We start from the raw sequence: 19,705 nt of genomic DNA, 5'->3' as shown, positions 1-19,705 counted from the left end.
GCAGTTAATTCCCTAGTGTAGAAACAAGCTTTCATAGGGCTTCCTTTCTGTGATTAAAGAGAATAACAAGCAACTGCTAATCCCATATTATTTGAAAATGTCATTTAAAAACTTTAGAATTATTTTAGGGGGATACTTATACTTTAGAAGTTTAAAAAATCTGTCAGTAATGAGAACATATGTCTGTATTTTGTAAATTAGATTTTTAGGAGTGAGTGTATTAGTTGAGGTTCTCTAGAGTAACAAGACTTATCGAATGAATCTCTGTCTCTCTCCCATATATATAAAGGGGATTTATTAGAATGACTTACAGGCTGTGGTTCAGTTAATCCGACAATGGCTGTCTGTGAAAGAAAGATCCAAAAATCAAGTAGTTGTTCAGTTCACATGGCTGGTCTTCAGTATACACTTTAATCCAGAAGAAGTAGGCTCTAATACCAATGAAGCAATGGATTTGCCAGCAGGAGAGAGCAAGAAGTCAACATCAAGAGCTTCCTTCTTCTGTGTAATCATATAGGCTGCCAGCAGAAAGTGTGGCCCAGATTAAAAGTGTTACAGGATTCTTGCCTGGGTCCTATTGCTGCTTCAGAACCCCCTAACACAGAGAGACTCTATTAGTTACAATGCTGCTGGCCAATGTCTAGGGCTAACTCTGTCTTAAGTATTAACCAATAACCACTAATATATGTATTTTTACAAGGTCTTATCTTACCAAGAACACCAGACTCATGTGTCCTCTCCTCCTGGGATCACATGGGGACTCCCGCCTACCTTTCCCAGAATCATCCTTCTCTCCTAGTCCTGCCTATCTTGCTTCCCTATTGGCCAACAGTGTTTTTCTCTTCTGATTTTGAAGAGTCTGTGCCTTTTCAACTGTTCTTTCAGCTCTGCTCCTTGTGCTTGTAAACTTCCACAAGCTATTGTCACCAGTTACCTTCCATTGTCAGTGGAAAACTTCTGCCCTTGTTCATGAGTTGAGGGAGTAACTCTTCCAAAGTCTTATTTACTTACAGTATTGATCGGGATTGACTAATGGAACAGAACTCTGTGTGTGTGTGTGTGTGTGTGTGTGTGTGTGTGTGTGTGTGTGTGTGTGTGTGTTTTAAAGTGGAATTTATTAAATGGAATTGTAGGATGTGGTTAGAGTAACCTAACAATGGCTGTCTCACACCAGAGAGGCCAAATAATCTAATCCAAACTATCTCTCAGAAAACATCCCAGCAGTTTGGGTTTTATTGGAGTCCAGATGCAACCAAGTTGAATATCAAGATTAATCATCTCACTAACTTGTTTTTTTTAGTTGTTTAGTTGTTTAGTTAGTTGCATTTGTTGTGGTTCTTGGGATTGAACTCAGGGGAGAGTCTGCCTTTTGATTTCACTTGACTAAAATGGTCATATGCCTATCCTCAATAGTACTCTACTCATAAATACAGTAAACCTATGTTTCTGGCAGTGGCTGAAAGAAGGTGATCTTCATTAATGTCCAGACATTTTGTTTGTCACAGTTGTGAAAGTAGGATTTACTGACATGTAGTGAGAGAAGGTGGGAAATAATGTTCAACGTGGCACAGAACAGCTCCCCTCCCACATAATAAAGAATTATCTAGCTATCCAGGCCGTGGTGGCGCACACCCTTAATCCTAGCCCTTGGGAGACAGAGGTAGGCAGATCTCTGTAAGTTTGAGGCCAGCCTGGTCTATAGAGCTACACAGAGAAATCCTGTTTTAGAAATAAAAGAATTATCTAGCTCAAAATAATACCAAGATTGAGAAACTACCCCAGGGTTATAATTTTAAGCCTATAATCCTAAGAATTATTTTTAAAAAATAAGTTTCTAACTATTGCTTTAGATTTATCAGAACCAACACATTGTAAATGGGTTCATCTTCCCTTTGGGTATGTAACAGGACCCCAGACCTTCGCACAACCGACTCCATAATGGGAGTACCATTCAGGCAGTAAAACTCAGCACACAGACATCACCACCTGCACAAATGAAAACAAAGACCTAATCCATCAAAGCCATAGTTCTGGGAAAGTCTCTAAATGTACTAACCTTGCTTTTAGGCGTCTGTAGTTCTGCTTCTTGCTAACTGTTCTTGTTAACTGAAGTGTGTCAACCAGAATGTATTTTTGTGCTTAAAAGCTCTCCCTGAGAAAGGCTCGGGTTTACACTGGGATCCAGAATACCCATGTGGTTGTTGGCCAGCTAATAAAGACTTTATATTGGCCTAAACCCATGTCTAAGCACTCTTCACTGGTGGATACCCCACAACAGGGTATATTGACAGTTGACATCTAAAGTATATCTTTTAGAAAAGGGATATGAGTAATAATATCCATGAAAGAGCTTAGATTATTTGGAGAATTTTAAAAGTGCATGTATATTGGAAGCATTGGGATAGACATCTAAGGTAAATTTGAAATTAATGCAATTCTAGGTAGTTTTAATTTTTATAAGTATTTTCAATGTTTTATACAGAAAATTGTTTACTTGAATTTACACTAAGAATTTATTTTATTTCATGTGTATGTGTCAGTGTTTGCAGGCCCTCACCTGACCGTGCACATGCATGTGAAGGCCAGAAGAAGTTGCACAATATTCTATCCTATTGCTCTCCCTGTTCCACCCTGAGTCAGGATCTGTCAAAGAACCTGGAGCTTGGCTGTCAGGTAGGAAGCCCAAGTGATCTCCTCTCTCCAAGTGATCTCCGGCACAGTGCCGAGGTTGCAGGAGCCAGTGTGGCCATCAGCTTTTTACATGGCTGCTAGCTATTTAGACTAAGGTCCTCATCCTTGCCCGGCAAGCTGTTTTACCCTCTGAGCCATCTCCTCGACTCTAGAAATTACATTTTAACAATGGATAATTTCTCTAGTGAAGAGAACTTTTTTGTTAAGATAATGTCTCTTTATGTCACCCTGACTAACTTGGAATTCTCTGTGTAGACCTGGCTAATTTTGAACTTGTCGGTTTCATATCTCCTGAGTGCTGGGTTACAGGTATGACCTGCCATACCTAGCAAGTAGCCCCCCCCCGCCTTTTTCTTCAAAGAAAAGTATTTCATTAGTGTATCATCTTCAAAAATGAGTGCCAAGGGCAGGATATGATACAGCTGTATGTACACCGCTTGTCTAGACAAGCGCAAGGTCCTGGCTTTGATCCTCAGCACCACAAGAAAACAAAATCAAGGGAAAAAATGTATGAAGGTTCTTAAGTCGAACTGCAATAGATTAGATTACTTCATTTAAATTTTGTGAAAAGACAGTTTTATTAATATTTTGCCTAAAACTACAATCTATACTCTTCACATTAATGTAGCTGGTATTCTAAAACAAGTCCAGGAAATGAAGCAAAGTGGTGTCTTCTGAGGAATTTCGGAAGCAATTTGCGATAGGTACTGCGCTCAACCTCTGGGTGCCGCTGTCGTCCTGGGCCATTCTGACCCAGTGATTCCCCGCGGACTTTCGCAAACACGTCCGAAAAATGCTCAGCCTCCCTGCGCTCTGTTTGAACCTCTTGGTTTTAGTCGCCCTTTCTCCTGCTCTCCGCTGCAGTATTCTGGTCATCATCATCAAGATGTTTAATAACTCCGAATGCGGTGCTGCCTTTCCCTTCCTGGAAAGCTGGGAGCAACTACAGGGAGTGAATTCACATCTCAACAGCTGCGTGGAAAGGAAGTCAGGAAGTCGTCCACGGGGTGGGCGCGCAGAGCGCAGGAAGCACCGCCTCCCTTCCTGCAGTCTTTGTTCTGTTCTGAGAGCAGAACACTGCACTGCACTGCGGGATTCGAAAAGAAGGCTGAGCAAACGTTTAAGTGTGGGGAATCTGAGGGTGAGTGCCAAAAACTACTCCATCTAGCCAAGACAGTAGAGACCAGCTTGAGAATGATCGAATCAATGCCTCAGATCCACCAGAGAAATTACGTAAGCCACTCGAATTTGAAAATTACATCTACCGAAAATCGTATAGACAGAACCATCTTGGACTTAAGTGACAACAGCATGCAGCATAGACCGTTATGGGAATTCTAGAGAGCATCTTAATAGCAGTGTCTAGAGACTCGGATGCTGAAAATAACTCTACAAATGTGTCGCATAACTGTCAGTGACCATCTTGCCTGACTCCAGAAATGAATACAGCAGTAATTATTGGGAACTACTACTAAAGAAACCCCGGACCAGAGGAGCAGGACTGCCATTCCTCAGTGACGTTCACGGGGCAGGACAGCACTAGACAAGCCTAGAGCTATTGTCAGAACTTGGATGTTGAACCACAGCTGTTCAGCTGGGCCATCCTGCAGAAGAACCCATCCTCGCCTGTATCGCATTCCAGGTGATCCTCGTTGGCATTCTTAAGGTAGAGTTTGCCTTTTACTTCCACACAATCTCACAACTCATACAGAATAGATCTACTGCCTCCAGATTGCAGCAATGCTTGATTTTGATATTAAAAAAAACAGTAATCACATGGAATAGAAGATTGGAAGTAGTCTGAAGACCCATTTTCAAAGTCCCAGCTGGAATGGAGCCAAGAACTACAGCACAGCACAGGTCACTATAAGCCAGGCATCTGCAGGTAAGAACTGCTATTGGTAACCAAACAGCAGAATGGAGAGCTTTGCTTAAATGGAGAGGTGAAAATTGTTGCAGAAGGAATGATCCCACTGACAGTTCACCTCCAAGAACTACTATATAATTGTCACCCACTGACAGATGGAATCCTAAATGGGAGCAGACCCTAAAGTACGCTCTTGCCACCAGTGCCTTCACAGGGGTGACCCATCCCTTTTCTCCAGCACAAGCATCACTCAAGCATTTTCACCAACAAAAATGCTCTGCTTGCAGGAAGTGATGGTGCATGCCTGTCACCTCAGTATCCAGGAGGCTGAGCAAGAAGACCGAGCACTTAAGGCCAGTCTGGACTACAAAGTGAAATGCTGTCAAAACCAAAAAGCAATCAAAGTGGTTCTTCTCAGACAAGCCATTGTTTCTTTTTCTCCCTTTTCTTTGTGTGGTGCTGAGGTTTGGACTTGGAGCCTTTTTGTGTGTGGCAAGTGTTTCATACTGCATCACATCCTGATCCTTATTTTTCTCTGAGACAGGGTCTTGCTGTGTAGCACAGCCTGGCTCAAATTTATAATCCTTCTTCTGTCTCTGCCTCCTGAGTGCGGATTACAGATATGGACCATTGTGCCTTGTGCCAAGGGACTGGGAACATTCACCCAAGCCCCCATTGAATACTTTAACACTTCTGAGCAGAGCTTGGGAGTCTTTCATAATTCCTGTTTCTTCCTGACCTTGCACCAAGAAAATGCTATTGCTGTGTCAGCAAGTGTAGGTTTCGGAAGTATTCTGGGAGACTTCCTTTAAATTGATTCTCAGCGTGATAACCAGGGTTTGACTGGCTCAATGCCATCCTAGCCTCTCTGTGATGGTGAGTGACTGTCACAAAAATACAAGGAGGATGCTTTGCCAAGAGCTTCACCTAGGTAAGGCACTGCAATGCGCATTATGGAGCCTATCTACCCGCTAACAAAACCAGACGCCAACTTCAAGCACAAGAGTTAAGTGTCCTATCATATGTTTCAAACCAACTAATGTGGTTCTTCAACCTAGGGGCTCACACAACTAAGTGTATACAGCACTTTTCACTGTCTCAGAGACAGAACCTACCAGGGCCTATGAGGTAGACAGTCACTACACTGTACCTGGTCCATGTCATGAGTTTTTGGGAGTTGCTGCCAAACCCCAGTGTACCCAGCATAGCACTACCAGGCAGATGGAGGTTCAGTTTGGGGAGCCCTGTCTTAGTTTCTGTACTCGACCTCCTCGAAGGGATTCTAGCCATCATCCTGGGCTTGTGATATTGTTCTATCCCCAACACTAGGAACTTCTGTCACCCTGTTCTCTAAAGCAGGGTTTTGGAGTTGCTCCCAACTTCAGAGAAACAGACTCTTATAGTCCAGGCTGACCTCAAACCCACTTTGTAAGCCAAGGATGAGTTCAAACTTCTTATTCTTTTGATACTAACTTCCTGCTAAGATTACAGGCATGCACAATTGTAATTGGATTTCTGCATTGCTATGGATTAAACCTGGAGCTTCAAGCATGCTAGACAAGCACTCTACCAACTGAGCCACACCTCCATCCAAAGCTCAGCCTTTATGAAGTACAATACCTAAGAAATCATAAAATTAACATATATTTATAAGAAAAAACTTATCTCTAATGAAAAGATCCCTATTATATTTATATATCCAAATAATTTATACTAGTGTTTCACAGAAAATACCATTTTACTACTGAAATCCCAAAGTCAAAGTTTCTGCACTGACAATTTGCTTTTTTAATAGAATTAACCACTATAAAACAAAAAATTGTAACTGTTGTGACCTTGGAATGCACTTCTTAGTGTAAGTATTTCATAGATCAGCTGAGCACCATGGAGTGTCATGCCACTGTGGTATGTGGGTCAGGACTCAGAATGTGATAAGATCACAGCAAATGTGTATATATGTACATGTATAATTTATAACATACATACTTGTCTATTCATGTGGTTTTAAATGATTTACTATGGACTTCATCACAACAAACAAAAGCAGTGACTTCACAGGAAAACTCTTATTAGGCTGCACCGTTGGCTTTGGAAGGAGTGACTCCCATTATCCTCTCAGCCTTTACCATGGGCAAACTAAGGATTCCAAGTAGTTGGTGGCAACAGCTTTTTAAATCGTCCCTCTCAGATTTTCACCTCTCTCAAAATCGTTTTCTCCTTGTGCTTTCACCTCTCACTCTTTGATTTCATTTTAGGTTGTTGTGTTTAAATTGATGTGCTATCAACCACCATTCTCCCATTTCATGTTTTTTGAACAAAATAATAAGCATTTTTCCATATCTGCCAGCATTTCACTTAACTGACGAACATATCTTTCACTGAATGTAATCCCTTAGTAGTTCAGAATTTGTGAAGGTCAGCAAAAGTTTGCCCTTACTCCAACTGATCTGAAAGCTGAGACGATGCTCAGGATAAAGGAGACTGGTTCACAGAAGGACCTTCTGCCTGTTATCAGAAGGAACTGTTATCAGAAGGAACGGTGTTAGCTGGAAGTTCTTTTCTGTAATGAACCAAGTCTTCAGAACTGGCATGAAGTTGGGAAGTTATATCTCCGTATTCTCAGATTGTTCTTGCTTTTCTTCAAACTGAGATCCAATTCATTCATCTAGGTTGTCAGTTGTTGACCGCATCTTCAGCCTTGCTCACCATTCTAAATATTCCAGCTCTACTCCAAGCTCTAAAGAGCTCTGAACCTTCCAAGAACTCCATTCCACCAGGATCTGGTAGCAGAGCAAATGTCTTACTGTTCTATAGAAGGCCCTTCTCGGGAGCTGCTGTCCATTTCTGCAGACTCAGTGGATAACATATCTTCCTTGCCTACTTTGACCTTAGTCATACCACTACTGTTCCATTATTCTCTTCATAATTAAAGGACCAGGTGCCATGCCCCTGCTTCAGCGGGTCTGCCAGCCAGCCTGAAATGAGCCAAGGTGGGCAACTGCCACAACATCTCCAAACAATGAATAAAAGTGACATTCACATTGTCCTAGTTAAAAGATACAACTATTTAAGAAGGCCACCTTCTCTAGGAGAATATAATGCATGATTGTAGAACAACTATTATTCCTACAGCCTCCCTAAAAATAAAGATGTGGCTCTTTTCATCTATGAAGAATAAAATCACAACTTCTCTCTTTTTTGAGTTTGAAGTTTAAATTATAGATTCATGTGATATTTGTAATAAGATTTCAAGATCTCAATTTTATTCTATTCAAAATATATTGGGGGAATTTTAAATCTTTCTTAACAAGCTCCTTCGGGAAAGAGGGGAATAAGGATATGATTTAAAATAGTCTTCAAGCCGGGCATTGGTGGCGCACGCCTTTAATCCCAGCGCTCAGGAGGCAGAGGTAGGTGGATCTCTGTGAGTTTGTGACCAGCCTGGTCTACAAGAGCTAGCTCCAGGTCAGCCTCAGCCTCCAAAGCCACAGAGAAACCCTGTCTCAAAAAACCAAAACAAACAAACAAACAAATAAAATGATCTTCAAAATCCCAGGTTTCTGAAAATATTCAAAGGAAACTGGAGTGATCCAGATTCTGAAACTCTACCCTGCAGTCTGAAAGTTGATTTTTTCACCCCCCAAACTTCTCTTTGTGGCCCAAGAAATTATCAGATGGTCAAGCTATACAACAAAATAAATGGAAGACTGATTTTTCTTCTCTTTATGGTTAGAGAGCTCTTTCATTTCTTCAATAGCACACAGGGAAAGCAGATAATTTGGACTTCTGAGTTCTCCAGCACAATGCAATTTAACAAATTATCTATAAGGAAGTGAACGTTGTTTCTTCTTTACATATAATACATATGTGTATGCACATAAGTACGTGCATGCATACATACTATTGTAAAAAGAAAAAAAGTTAACTATTTCCCTGGCAGTAAACCAGGACTTAAAAAAAGATACTTGATTACATTTCGAAGGAGTGCAGTAACTCGATAGGACTCTGGGCGCCGCTGTTCACCAACCTAGGGGATACATGCTCTAACTACCCGCCCAATTTGAGAAAAAAACGTGTGACTCTTAGACTCTCCACCATACCAGACTAAAAATGTCTGCCTGCGACTGCTCAGCATATTTCCGGACATCTCTCTACTGCAATTATTTTAAATATTAAGGTAAAGAAGACCCTGGAAAAGCAGAAGAACAGTACCCTTGATAACAGATTGATAGTAAAGTAGGAAGCCAGAGAGCAATGGCGATTCCAAAGAAGCTAACCGGCTGGAGCCGGCTGATACTGCTGTGCCTTTCTCTGGAGCTGCTATTGGAAGCGGGCGCAGGAAACATCCGCTACTCTGTGCCAGAAGAAACCGACAAAGGCTCCTTCGTGGGCAGCATCGCCAAGGACCTGGGGCTGGAGCCCAGCGAGCTGGCACAGCACGGGATCCGCATCGTTACCAGAGGTAGGTCGCAGCTTTTCTCCCTGAACCCCCGAAGCGGCAGCTTGGTCACTGCCGGCAGAATAGACCGGGAGGAGCTCTGCGCCCAGAGCGCGCCCTGTCTCGTGAGCTTTAACATCCTGGTGGAAGATGAAATGAGGCTTTTCCCTGTCGAAGTAGAGATAATTGATATTAACGACAACACCCCCCAATTCCAGTTAGAAGAGCTGGAATTAAAAATGAGTGAAATAACGACTCCAGGTACCAGGATCCCCCTGCCCCTTGGGCAAGACCTTGATGTGGGAATAAACTCACTTCAGAGCTACCAGCTAAGCGCCAACCCTCACTTCTTCCTGGATGTGCAACAGGGACCTGAAGGACCACAACAGCCAGAGATGGTACTGCAGAGCCCCCTAGACAGAGAAAAAGATGCTATCCACTACCTTGTCCTCACTGCCTCTGATGGGGGTAACCCAGTACACTCGGGAACTCTGCAAATTCGTGTTCAGGTGGTAGATGTGAACGACAACCCACCTTCATTTACTCAGGCAGAGTACCACGTGAGTGTCCCTGAGAACGTCCCATTAGGCACTCGGCTGCTCAAGGTGAATGCTACTGACCCGGATGAGGGAGCTAATGGCAAAGTAACATACTCTTTTCATAACGTAGACCACAGTGTGGCCGGGAAATTTCATTTGGATTCTTACACAGGAGAAATAACAAATGAAGAACCACTAGATTTTGAGGAATACAAAGTTTATCCGATGGAAATTCAAGCACAGGATGGTGCTGGACTCATGGCTAGAGCTAAGGTGCTGGTCACTGTTTTGGATGTTAATGATAATTCCCCAGAAGTTGGGATCACCTCTGTCACTACCGAAGTGCCAGAAAACTTTCCTCCTGGGACCATAATTGCTCTTATCAGTGTGCACGATCAAGATGCCGGTAACAATGGTCACACCACATGTTCCATTCCTGGAAACCTACCCTTTAAACTGGAAAAGTTAGTCGACAATTATTACCGCTTGGTAACAGAAAGAACACTGGACAGGGAACATAGCTCTGGACACAACATCACAATAACAGCAACAGATCAGGGAACTCCGCCCCTATCTACCCAAGCTCACATCTCACTGCTAGTGACAGATATCAATGACAACCCTCCAGTTTTTGAACAGGACTCCTACTCTGTCTACATTCCCGAAAATAACCCCAGAGGGGCTTCCATCTTCTCTGTAAAGGCCCAGGATGCTGACCACAATGAGAATGCACTAGTGACTTACTCCCTGGTGGAAGACACTATTCAGGGAGTGCCTTTGTCTTCTTACTTCTCCATCAACTCTGACACTGGAGTTGTCTATGCATTGCAATCCTTTGACTATGAGCAGTTTCGAGATTTGCAGCTAAGAGTGATGGCTCGTGACAGTGGGAACCCACAACTCAGCAGCAATGTATCCTTGAGTCTGTTCATGATAGATCAGAATGACAATGCCCCAGAAATCCTGTACCCTGTCCTCCCCAAAGATGGCTCCACTGGTGTGGAACTAGCACCACGGTCTGCCGAACCTGGTTACCTGGTGACCAAGGTGGTAGCAGTGGACAAAGACTCGGGACAGAATGCCTGGCTATCTTACCGTCTGCTCAAGGCCAGTGAACCAGGTCTCTTCTCAGTGGGACTGCACACAGGCGAGGTTCGCACTGCCCGGGCCCTGCTGGACAGAGATGCTCTGAAACAGAGCCTAGTGGTAACTGTACAGGACCACGGCCAGCCTCCTCTGTCTACCACAGTCACATTCACCATAGCAGTGGCTGACAGCATTCCTGAACTCCTGGCTGACCTGGGCAGCACTGGGACCACTGCCGATCCCCAGGGTTCAGATCTCACACTCTACCTGGTGGTGGCAGTGGCTGCAGTCTCCTGCATCTTCCTAGCCTTTGTCATCATACTCTTGACGCTCAAACTGCGACAGTGGTACTCTTCACGCTTGCTCCAGACTTCGGCAAACAGATTGACTGACATTCCTGCCTCAAACTTTATAGGTGTTGATGGGGTACATGCATTTCTACAGACCTATTCCCACGAGATCTCACTCACTGCTGACTCTCAAAAGAGCCACCTGATCTTCCCACAGCCCAACTATGCAGACACACTCATCAGCCAAGAGAGCTGTGAGAAAAGGGAATTTCTGTCGGCACCCCAGTCTCTGCTTGAAGATAAAGAGGAAATATTTTCTCAGGTAAACTTGTAATGACCTTATAAGTTATATTGATGATGAAAATAATTCATGTCTGTACATACTTGCTTTCTCTATTTTCTGTAAAAGGTATATTCCATTATACCCCAGGAGTGGTTAGGTGTGTTTATTTTTGCTTCATGCTGCTGGGGATTAAACATAAAGGCTTATGAATACTAGGTGAGTGCTACCATTTTGAGACAAGGTCTTGATAAGATACCTGGGCTGGCTTTGAACTCACTTTGTAGCCCAGCATGGTTTTAAATTAATAATCCTCCTGCCTCAGACTATTGGAGGGCTGTGATCTCAGGCATGTAGCCTCAACATAGGTGACCTACCCTTTTAGATTTCTATAGGCATTCCATGTGTAACATGAATAATAAATTACCCAGAGATATATTGGGGTTCAAGCTTCAAGCTGAATATCAGAAAAGCAAAGCAGCCTAGCCAGTAGATCTTACCTCTACCAAGTTGAAATGGCAATCCTGTCTCCATGAATCCTCAGAGGCAAGAATCTCTGAATTCCTATCTCCTCCTTATATTCCTTTCTCTGCTCGGCCATATCCTCCTGTCTCCACCTCCCTAGTGCTGGGATTAAAGGCATATGATCCCAAGTGCTGGTATCAAAGACATGAGCTCTGTTACTCTTCACTTTTGTACAGTCCAGGGTGGCCTCAAACTCAGAGATATCCATCTGCCTGCCTCCTGAGTCCTGGAATTAAAGGTGTGTGCCACCACTGCCTAGCTTCTATAGCTAACCAGTATGGCTTTGCTTTCTGATACTTCAGGCAATCTTTACTAAATCATAAATAATGTATCATCACATCATGATTGGGTAACATACCTAGAATCCCAGTACTCTGTCTCAATAAAGGGTGGAGAGTGGAAGCTCCTATCGTGGAAAGGATGCCTTAGTTAAACTGTGAGTGGTGAGGATAGAGAGAGAAGGCCTAGCTCCTTTGGGAAAGAGAACTGCATCAGAAATGAATGTGTCTTCTATTTCTCACTTATGTCTGTCTAATTTATTTTATTGTTCTGAGTTGACTACCCACATATTCAGAAGTGATAGTTATGAAAATCATCAAAAGCCATAATTTTATTTGTGTTACTATAAAATGATAATAATCTATATAAGCTCTGATTTTGTTGCTAAACTTCTTAGTTCTATAATCTCTCACCAAGAGATAGTTATGTGTGCTTAAGAATAGATCTCTAAGTAACTTATTAAATGGAGGGTAATGGATAGAAATTTTGTCATACAACTTGAGAAACTGTTTTAAAGCTTACACACACACACACACACACACACACACACACACACACACACACACGGTGAAAATGACAAAATCAATATTAGTACTATGGAGTCAGTCTAGAGCTATTTAAATGGGGATTGAAGGCCAGCAATGCAACATAGACAAAACTACTTCCTTCTAAATAAGTGGCCTAGGATTGGCTTATTGATTGAAACCAATATGAGCAATAAGAACCCTCAGTTACTTAAAATCCAGGAGTTTCGTTAAATCTTCCCTGCCTGTTCCTGTGCTTGTCCTTTGTTGCAAGCTGAAGACCAAGGGAGATGAACATAGATGCACTGAACAGTAAGTCTGCTCATTGAGCTGTGTTCTCCAGATTAACACTGCCACACAGCCTTTGAAGCACTTCAAAGACCTAGTTATTGCCTGGAACCTGAGCAATATTTTTAACAGGCTCTCACTGTACTCATCAGTTGGACTGAAACTTGCTACATAGCCCAGACTGACCTCTAATTTGTGATTTTCTTATCTGGGTTTTCTGAGTGCTGGGATTGCAGATATGAACTGCCACCATATGTGGCTGATAAATAACTCCAGAACCAATAGAAGATAGGCATGGTCACACGTGCTTATAATCCCAGTACTGAAGAAACTGAGGAGAGAGGGGTCATTGTTAGCTACATATCCAGTTTGAAGCTATTCTGGGCTACATGCGACCTTGTGTCAAGCAAGGACCTCAGGAGAGAAAAACAATAATGAAGAAGAATAGGTGAGAGCAATTTTTTAAAACCATTTCTCTACTTAAAATAAATGTATAAGCCTAGATTTCAAAATATATTGTCTTCCTAGAATTTATCATTATTACAAATGAGAACTCTTCTGTCATCAGGTTGTCATTTTTTAAGTAATCTGTTTCTTCTCTGATGGCTTTTAAAGGAATTTCATTCTTGCTGTATGTCTTCTGGAGTTTTAATTTCTTCTTGGGTACCAAACTGCACTCTCAACTAATCAATTGTTTCATCTCTGCATTTTCTTAGCTCTTATAATTTAAAGACAGATTGATGGATTGGTTGGTTTTTAAAAGCCTATATTCTACTGACAAGATATATTCTTCAATACTGAAATATTGAAGTTAAAGATTCATGTGCACACATGCACAAAAGAAAGCAGATGTTGTAGACCATTAATACAAAAACAAAGTCATGTTTAAGGCAACAAGCACTAGTTGTGGTGTTTAAGAAATTCATTTAAAGAGGCAGGCAGATCTCTGTGAGTTCGAGACCAGCCTGGTCTACAAGAGCTAGTTCCAGGACAGCCTCCAAAGCCACAGAGAAACCCTGTCTCGGAAAAAAAACCAAAAAAAAAAAAAAAAAGAAATGACTTGGTCATGATTATCAAAAAGAAGAAAGTGTTGTTAAACTGGTAGAAAATTATGAATTCCTATCACCTAAAAGCACAACTTTGAAAATAATACACGATTTCAACATAATTCCAAAAGAAAGCATATATCAAACAAACAGAAAGGCTCAAAAGGTTCTCAACTGCCTGTTGCTCCAGCTTCAGTGGATCTGATGCCCTCTTCTTGCCTCCATAGGCTTTCCCTCTACATACATAATAACAGTCAAAATGTAAAAAATAATAAAATAAAATACACAGAATTAATTAAAACAATCTACCTATTCACTGAAATCCATATCAAAACTCTAATAATGAGATTTGTGGCAGAAATGAAAATGAAAAAAATCCCATCCTAAAATTCATATAGAATCTCAAGGAACCCCTCCAAAAAGAAAAAAAACAATATTGAAATGAAGGTTGGAAGTTTCATAATCATTAATTTCAAAAAACTTACTACAAAAGGGCCACAAGAAACCACAAATTAAGAAAGAGTGAAAGATAGAAGAAAAGCAAAAACCGGATTAGACAAGTTAATTATTAATCAATAAATAATAATTGTAAGTTTACAATAGAGAAAACTACAAATAACTAGAAAATTTCTAGAATGTTACCAGTGATTAAAGTTAACAAAAACAGTACTGGGACAAAGACACATATGGCTCCCAAGAAAATGCACTGAGAAGGAGATAACATCAGTCCTATATCTTCCCACCAGAACTGCACAATCTGAACCTAAGAAGAGATCTAACATACCCCAACAAGGGAGAATGTTTTACAGTAGAGCTGGCCAAATCTTCAAGTCCAGAGTCATGAAGTGTAAAGCCTAGGGAACTGATCAGATTCTACCCACTGCAGAAACTTTGTGAAGTACAACATAAGATCCTGGGCTGGATCCTAAGCCTGAAAACTATTTTATTTTGCTATAAAAAAGGCATTGTAGCAATGGGCAAAGTATTACTAAGAGCTATAGGCTAGATAATGAAACTGCATCAATGCCAAGTTGATTTTATAGTTTGATAATAAAGAAATCCAAAAAAAGTAAAGGTGTATCATGTCTGCAACTTACATAGAGTAAATGGGGAGCATTAAAATAAATTGTTCACATTTGGGGTAATGTGGGTATAGAATACAGTGAACTTTATATGTAAAGCGTATAAGTCCAATAGCATGAACCTGCATCTATATCGCAAATTGGAAGAATATGGGAAACTTAGCATGTTTAATTGTGAGATGACAAACTACCCAGAAGAATGTACACAGATCATTTGCATATTCTACATCATTTTGCACAAGGGACTCCAGCATCCTCAGATACAGAGCCAAGCCCCCTCAGCTACCAAGGGACTGCTACATATGAGATTTATTTGTACTATTTTTACAACCATTCTGAAATTATTCAAAAGAAAAGGTATAAACATCTAAATACGATATGATGTTAAAATTAAATAAAGCCTACTGGTATGTACACAGAGTTTGGTTATGTTACTTCCTATAGTGATCTATGTGCTTGAAATATTTCAGTGTGTTTTTAAATACGTACATTCTATATAGATATCTTTGCATATGTAAGCCAAACAGGAGTAAGGATACATCCATGGCATCATCCAGGCAACACTAAATACAGAAAGGAAAAGAGCACTTAACAATCTCAAACAACTTTGAGTGACAGATTCTTAACGCAAAGTACCCTGTCTGCCCAAGCTTTATTCAGCTATAGCCACCTTCTGTTTCCATGTTTTTCCTGGCTGTCTCCCAGCCCAAGCATTGGTTCTGCGTTTCTACGGTGCCACTCCAGCCTCTTTCTTAATCCATTCTACCTGTCAGGATCCAAATGAAGTAGCATTCAGGAAAGGCCTTTTGTGAATCCCCAACATAAGTTGGGTCCCGTTCCTCTGCATGTCCCCAGGGCTCAGTGCTTTTCTCCAAATTTGGCATCCATACTCTTTAATAATATCTGCTTTACTTTCCTACATCTTCCTCACCCTAAAACGTTTCTGAGAACTGGTTTCCAACTAAGATTCAATCAAACCTTGTGTTGGACACACATGCTGTTAAGTGTCTGGTGATCAACAATTTAAATATCAAGTTTTGTAGTCAAATGCTAAGCAACAGAGCACAAAAATTCAAAAACTTACCTTGTAAGAAAATGTAGCCAGTGTTTTAATGTTGATCTTTTTGTCTGAGCATAAGTGAGAAAAAAGCGGGCGACAGTGTGATGCAGCAAGGCCAAAGCACTTGGTTCTATTGTAGAATGCCTTAAAGGTTCTACAACACTTTCACAGCAACCACTCTCAGGTTACATATATTTATACCATTCTTACTAGTCCTGAAAAAGTCCCTCCCTTTAATACTTACTTCTACTGTGAATAATACAGTCAATAATAGTGTAAATAATACAATATAAGAGTCATTCTTGAGAGTGAGCATGAAATGGGTTTGCCTGCGCGAGTGCAGAAACTGGCAAAGCCTCTGAGCGTCGCTGTTGACCACCTAAGGAGCAAAAGGCAGTCAACCAATCCCACTGAAGGGCTGGCACAACACAAAGGGCTGGCGGTTTGTCCGCAGCTTCCGGTCGGAGAGGATGCAAGGAAATTCAACCCAGCCGCCCGTTACTTCTCTCTCCTCGGTGACCTGGAACCGGTGAATACTGGAAGTCTCAGACCCTGGAGGATAAGGACTGGACTCCTTCACAGTGCTGGAAGCTGGTTCGGAGGAAACTCGGCTGCAGAAAAAAAGGGCAATGGCGACGCTGCAGAAGCTGCCCGGGTGCAGAATGCTGGTCCTGCTGTGCGCCCTTTGGGCCTCCCTGTGGGAGGCCAGAGCTGGACAGATCCGCTACTCCGTGCCAGAGGAAATCGATAAAGGCTCCTTCGTGGGCAGCATCGCCAAGGACTTGGGGCTGGAGCCCCAGGTTCTGGCAGAACGAGGGGTCCGCATCGTCTCCAGAGGTAGGTCGCAGCTTTTTGCTCTGAACCCACGAAGCGGCAGCTTGGTTACCTCAGGCAGGATAGACCGAGAGGAGCTGTGCGCCCAGAGCACACCCTGTCTGATGAACTTCAACCTACTACTGGAAGATAAATTGACTATTTATTCCGTAGAGGTGGAGGTAACAGATGTTAATGACAATGCTCCTCGCTTTGGAGTAGAGGAACCGGAACTAAAGATAAGTGAAACGACTACACCAGGATTCAGGATTCCTCTTAAGAGTGCGCATGATGTGGACGTGGGCGAGAACACCCTCCAGAAGTATGAACTCAACTCAAATGACCACTTCTCTCTGGATGTGCGAACTGGGGCCGATGGCAACAAGTACCCAGAGCTGGTACTGGAGCGTGCCTTGGACCGCGAGGAAGAGGCAGTTCACCACCTTGTTCTAGTCGCCTTGGACGGGGGCAGTCCAGTGCGATCTGGCACCTGCCGTATCCGTGTGAAGGTCCTGGACGTGAACGACAACGCTCCTGTTTTTACACAACCCGAGTACCGTGTGAGCGTTCCTGAGAATGTGCCTGTAGGTACCCGGATACTCACGGTGACAGCCACTGACCCTGATGAGGGATACAATGCTCAAGTGACTTATTTTCAGGAGCAAGCCCCTGGAGAAGCTGCAGATGTATTTGAGCTAAAGACAACATCTGGAGATATAACAATCACAAAAAGTCTGGATTATGAGAAAGCTAAATTCCATGAAATTGATATTGAAGCTCAGGATGGCCCAGGCCTTCTAACCAGAACAAAGGTTGTTGTCACCGTTCTAGATGTCAATGACAATGCCCCAGAATTTTACATGACATCTGCCACTGCTTCTGTTCCTGAAGACTCTCCTCCAGGAACGGTAATTGCACTTTTCAATGTACATGATAGGGACTCTGGACAGAATGCTGTTGTCACGTGTTCACTTCCTGAGATGTTTCCTTTCAAGTTAGAACGGTCAGTGGACAATTACTACCGACTGGTTACAACCAGAGCCCTTGACAGGGAAGAGTTCTCCTTTTACAATATCACTCTAAGTGCTAAAGATGGAGGGAACCCATCTCTGTCCACAGATACCCACCTTTTGCTGCAAGTGGCAGATATCAACGACAACCCACCCTCCTTTCCACGGGGGTCCTACTCTGCCTACATTTCTGAAAATAACCCCAGAGGCACCTCCATCTTTTCAGTGCTGGCCTATGACCCTGACATTAATGACAATGCCCATGTAACCTACTCTTTAGCTGAAGATACCTTTCAAGGGGCACCCCTGTCCTCCTACATCTCCATCAACTCTGACACTGGAGTCCTCTATGCTCTCCGCTCCTTTGACTATGAGCAGTTCCAAGACTTGCAGCTGTGGGTGATAGCAGTAGACAGTGGGAACCCTCCACTGAGTAGCAATGTGTCCTTGAGCCTGTTCCTGGTGGACCAAAATGACAACATGCCTGAGATCCTTTATCCTGCCCTCCCCACAGATGGGTCCACTGGTGTGGAACTAGCACCTAGATCTGCAGAACCCGGATACCTGGTAACCAAAGTGGTGGCAGTAGACAAAGACTCAGGACAGAATGCCTGGTTGTCCTACCGTCTGCTCAAGGCCAGCGAGCCAGGGCTCTTCTCAGTGGGACTGCACACGGGTGAGGTGCGCACTGCTCGGGCCCTTCTGGACAGAGATGCTCTGAAGCAGAGTCTGGTAGTGTCTGTGCAAGACCATGGCCAGCCCCCTCTGTCAGCTACTGTCACACTCACCATAGCAATAGCTGACAACATCCCTGAGGTCCTAGCTGACCTGGGCAGCATCAGGACCCCTGCCAACTCTGATGATTCAGAACTTACACTCTACCTGGTGGTGGCAGTGGCTGTGGTCTCCTGTGTCTTCTTGGCCTTTGTCATTGCACTGCTGGCACTCAGGCTGCGGCGCTGGCATATGTCTCGAATGCTTCATGCTTCAAGAGATGGTTTAGGAGTTATCCCTGCCTCACACTTTGTGGGGGTGGATGGGGTACGTGCTTTCCTGCAGACCTATTCCCATGAAGTCTCACTCACTGCAGACTCAGGGAAAAGCCACATCATCTTCCCTCAGCCAAACTATGCAGATACTCTCATCAGCCACGAGAGCTGTGACAAAACTGACATGCTTTCAGCACCTCAATCCCTGCTTGATGATAAAAGAGAAGAAACCTCTCAGGTAATTCGTTTTTGCCATATGCTCATGCTATTTTGCTAAATTTGCCCATTTATTTAGTTGCCCAGGTATTTAATGTTTACATGTTTTAGTCCCCTGTTTCCTTGAAACTGTGTTGAAGTTTAAGTGAATTCAGGTGAACTATTTCTAGGTAGTTTTGGGTGCTCATGGGATGTAAGGGAAGTTAAAATCTTTGTGGAATGAATGAAAATCATGGCTTAGTAGTTGATGGTGACATTTAGATCATCAAAAGAATACTGTTAGAAACTGGGCTGGTTTCTTAACTTTTCCATCCATGGGACAACCATTTCATGTACTTGGATCAGTGGTTCTTTTTAAAAACAGAAAGGCTGGTGATCTGTACATGCATGCATGCACTGGGTCCTGGGATGGGTTCCCAGTACTGTGATATGTGTGTGTGTGTGTGTGTGTGTGTGTGTGTAATGCATACATAAGATTTTATATTAATTGAAGACTTCCTTTAAAATGTTGCTTTACATTTGAATCTGTGTATGAATTATAAAACATTTAGTTGATTCTTTCTCACTTTACTCTTAATATTTCTCCTTCAGATTTCAGAGAAGTTACCTATTTTCCTCAATTTGCATACCCATACCTGTTTAAATAAAGAAATTTTATCCAGGCATGGTGGCACACATCTTT

General features: G+C 42.6%; 2 protein-coding genes across 2 annotated transcripts; both read left to right on the top strand.

The window, feature by feature from the left end:
- The first annotated feature begins 5,605 nt into the window (after nt 1-5,605).
- On the top strand, nt 5,606-11,618 carry LOC113833703 (protocadherin gamma-A1-like). The gene has a single exon (XM_027398077.2). The coding sequence runs from the start codon at nt 8,813-8,815 to the stop codon at nt 11,243-11,245; it is 2,433 nt and encodes an 810-aa protein (XP_027253878.1). The 5' UTR covers nt 5,606-8,812; the 3' UTR covers nt 11,246-11,618.
- A 5,006-nt stretch (nt 11,619-16,624) lies between these two features.
- LOC100757622 (protocadherin gamma-A2-like) lies at nt 16,625-19,101 on the top strand. Its single transcript, XM_027398076.2, has one exon. It carries the CDS (start codon nt 16,625-16,627, stop codon nt 19,082-19,084), a length of 2,460 nt encoding a protein of 819 aa, XP_027253877.1. The 3' UTR covers nt 19,085-19,101.
- The last annotated feature ends 604 nt before the right edge of the window (nt 19,102-19,705 follow it).

This window comes from Cricetulus griseus, chromosome 2, assembly GCF_003668045.3.
Source record: "Cricetulus griseus strain 17A/GY chromosome 2, alternate assembly CriGri-PICRH-1.0, whole genome shotgun sequence".
NCBI lineage: Eukaryota > Metazoa > Chordata > Mammalia > Rodentia > Cricetidae > Cricetulus > Cricetulus griseus.
Note: the sequence above shows the minus strand (reverse complement) of the source record. Positions and strands in the feature narration are given on the sequence as shown.

Bases quoted from the DNA above. Each gene is read 5' to 3' on its own strand.
- LOC113833703 (XM_027398077.2), top strand. From the start codon at position 8,813: ATGGCGATTCCAAAGAAGCTAACCGGCTGGAGCCGGCTGATACTGCTG.
- LOC100757622 (XM_027398076.2), top strand. From the start codon at position 16,625: ATGGCGACGCTGCAGAAGCTGCCCGGGTGCAGAATGCTGGTCCTGCTG.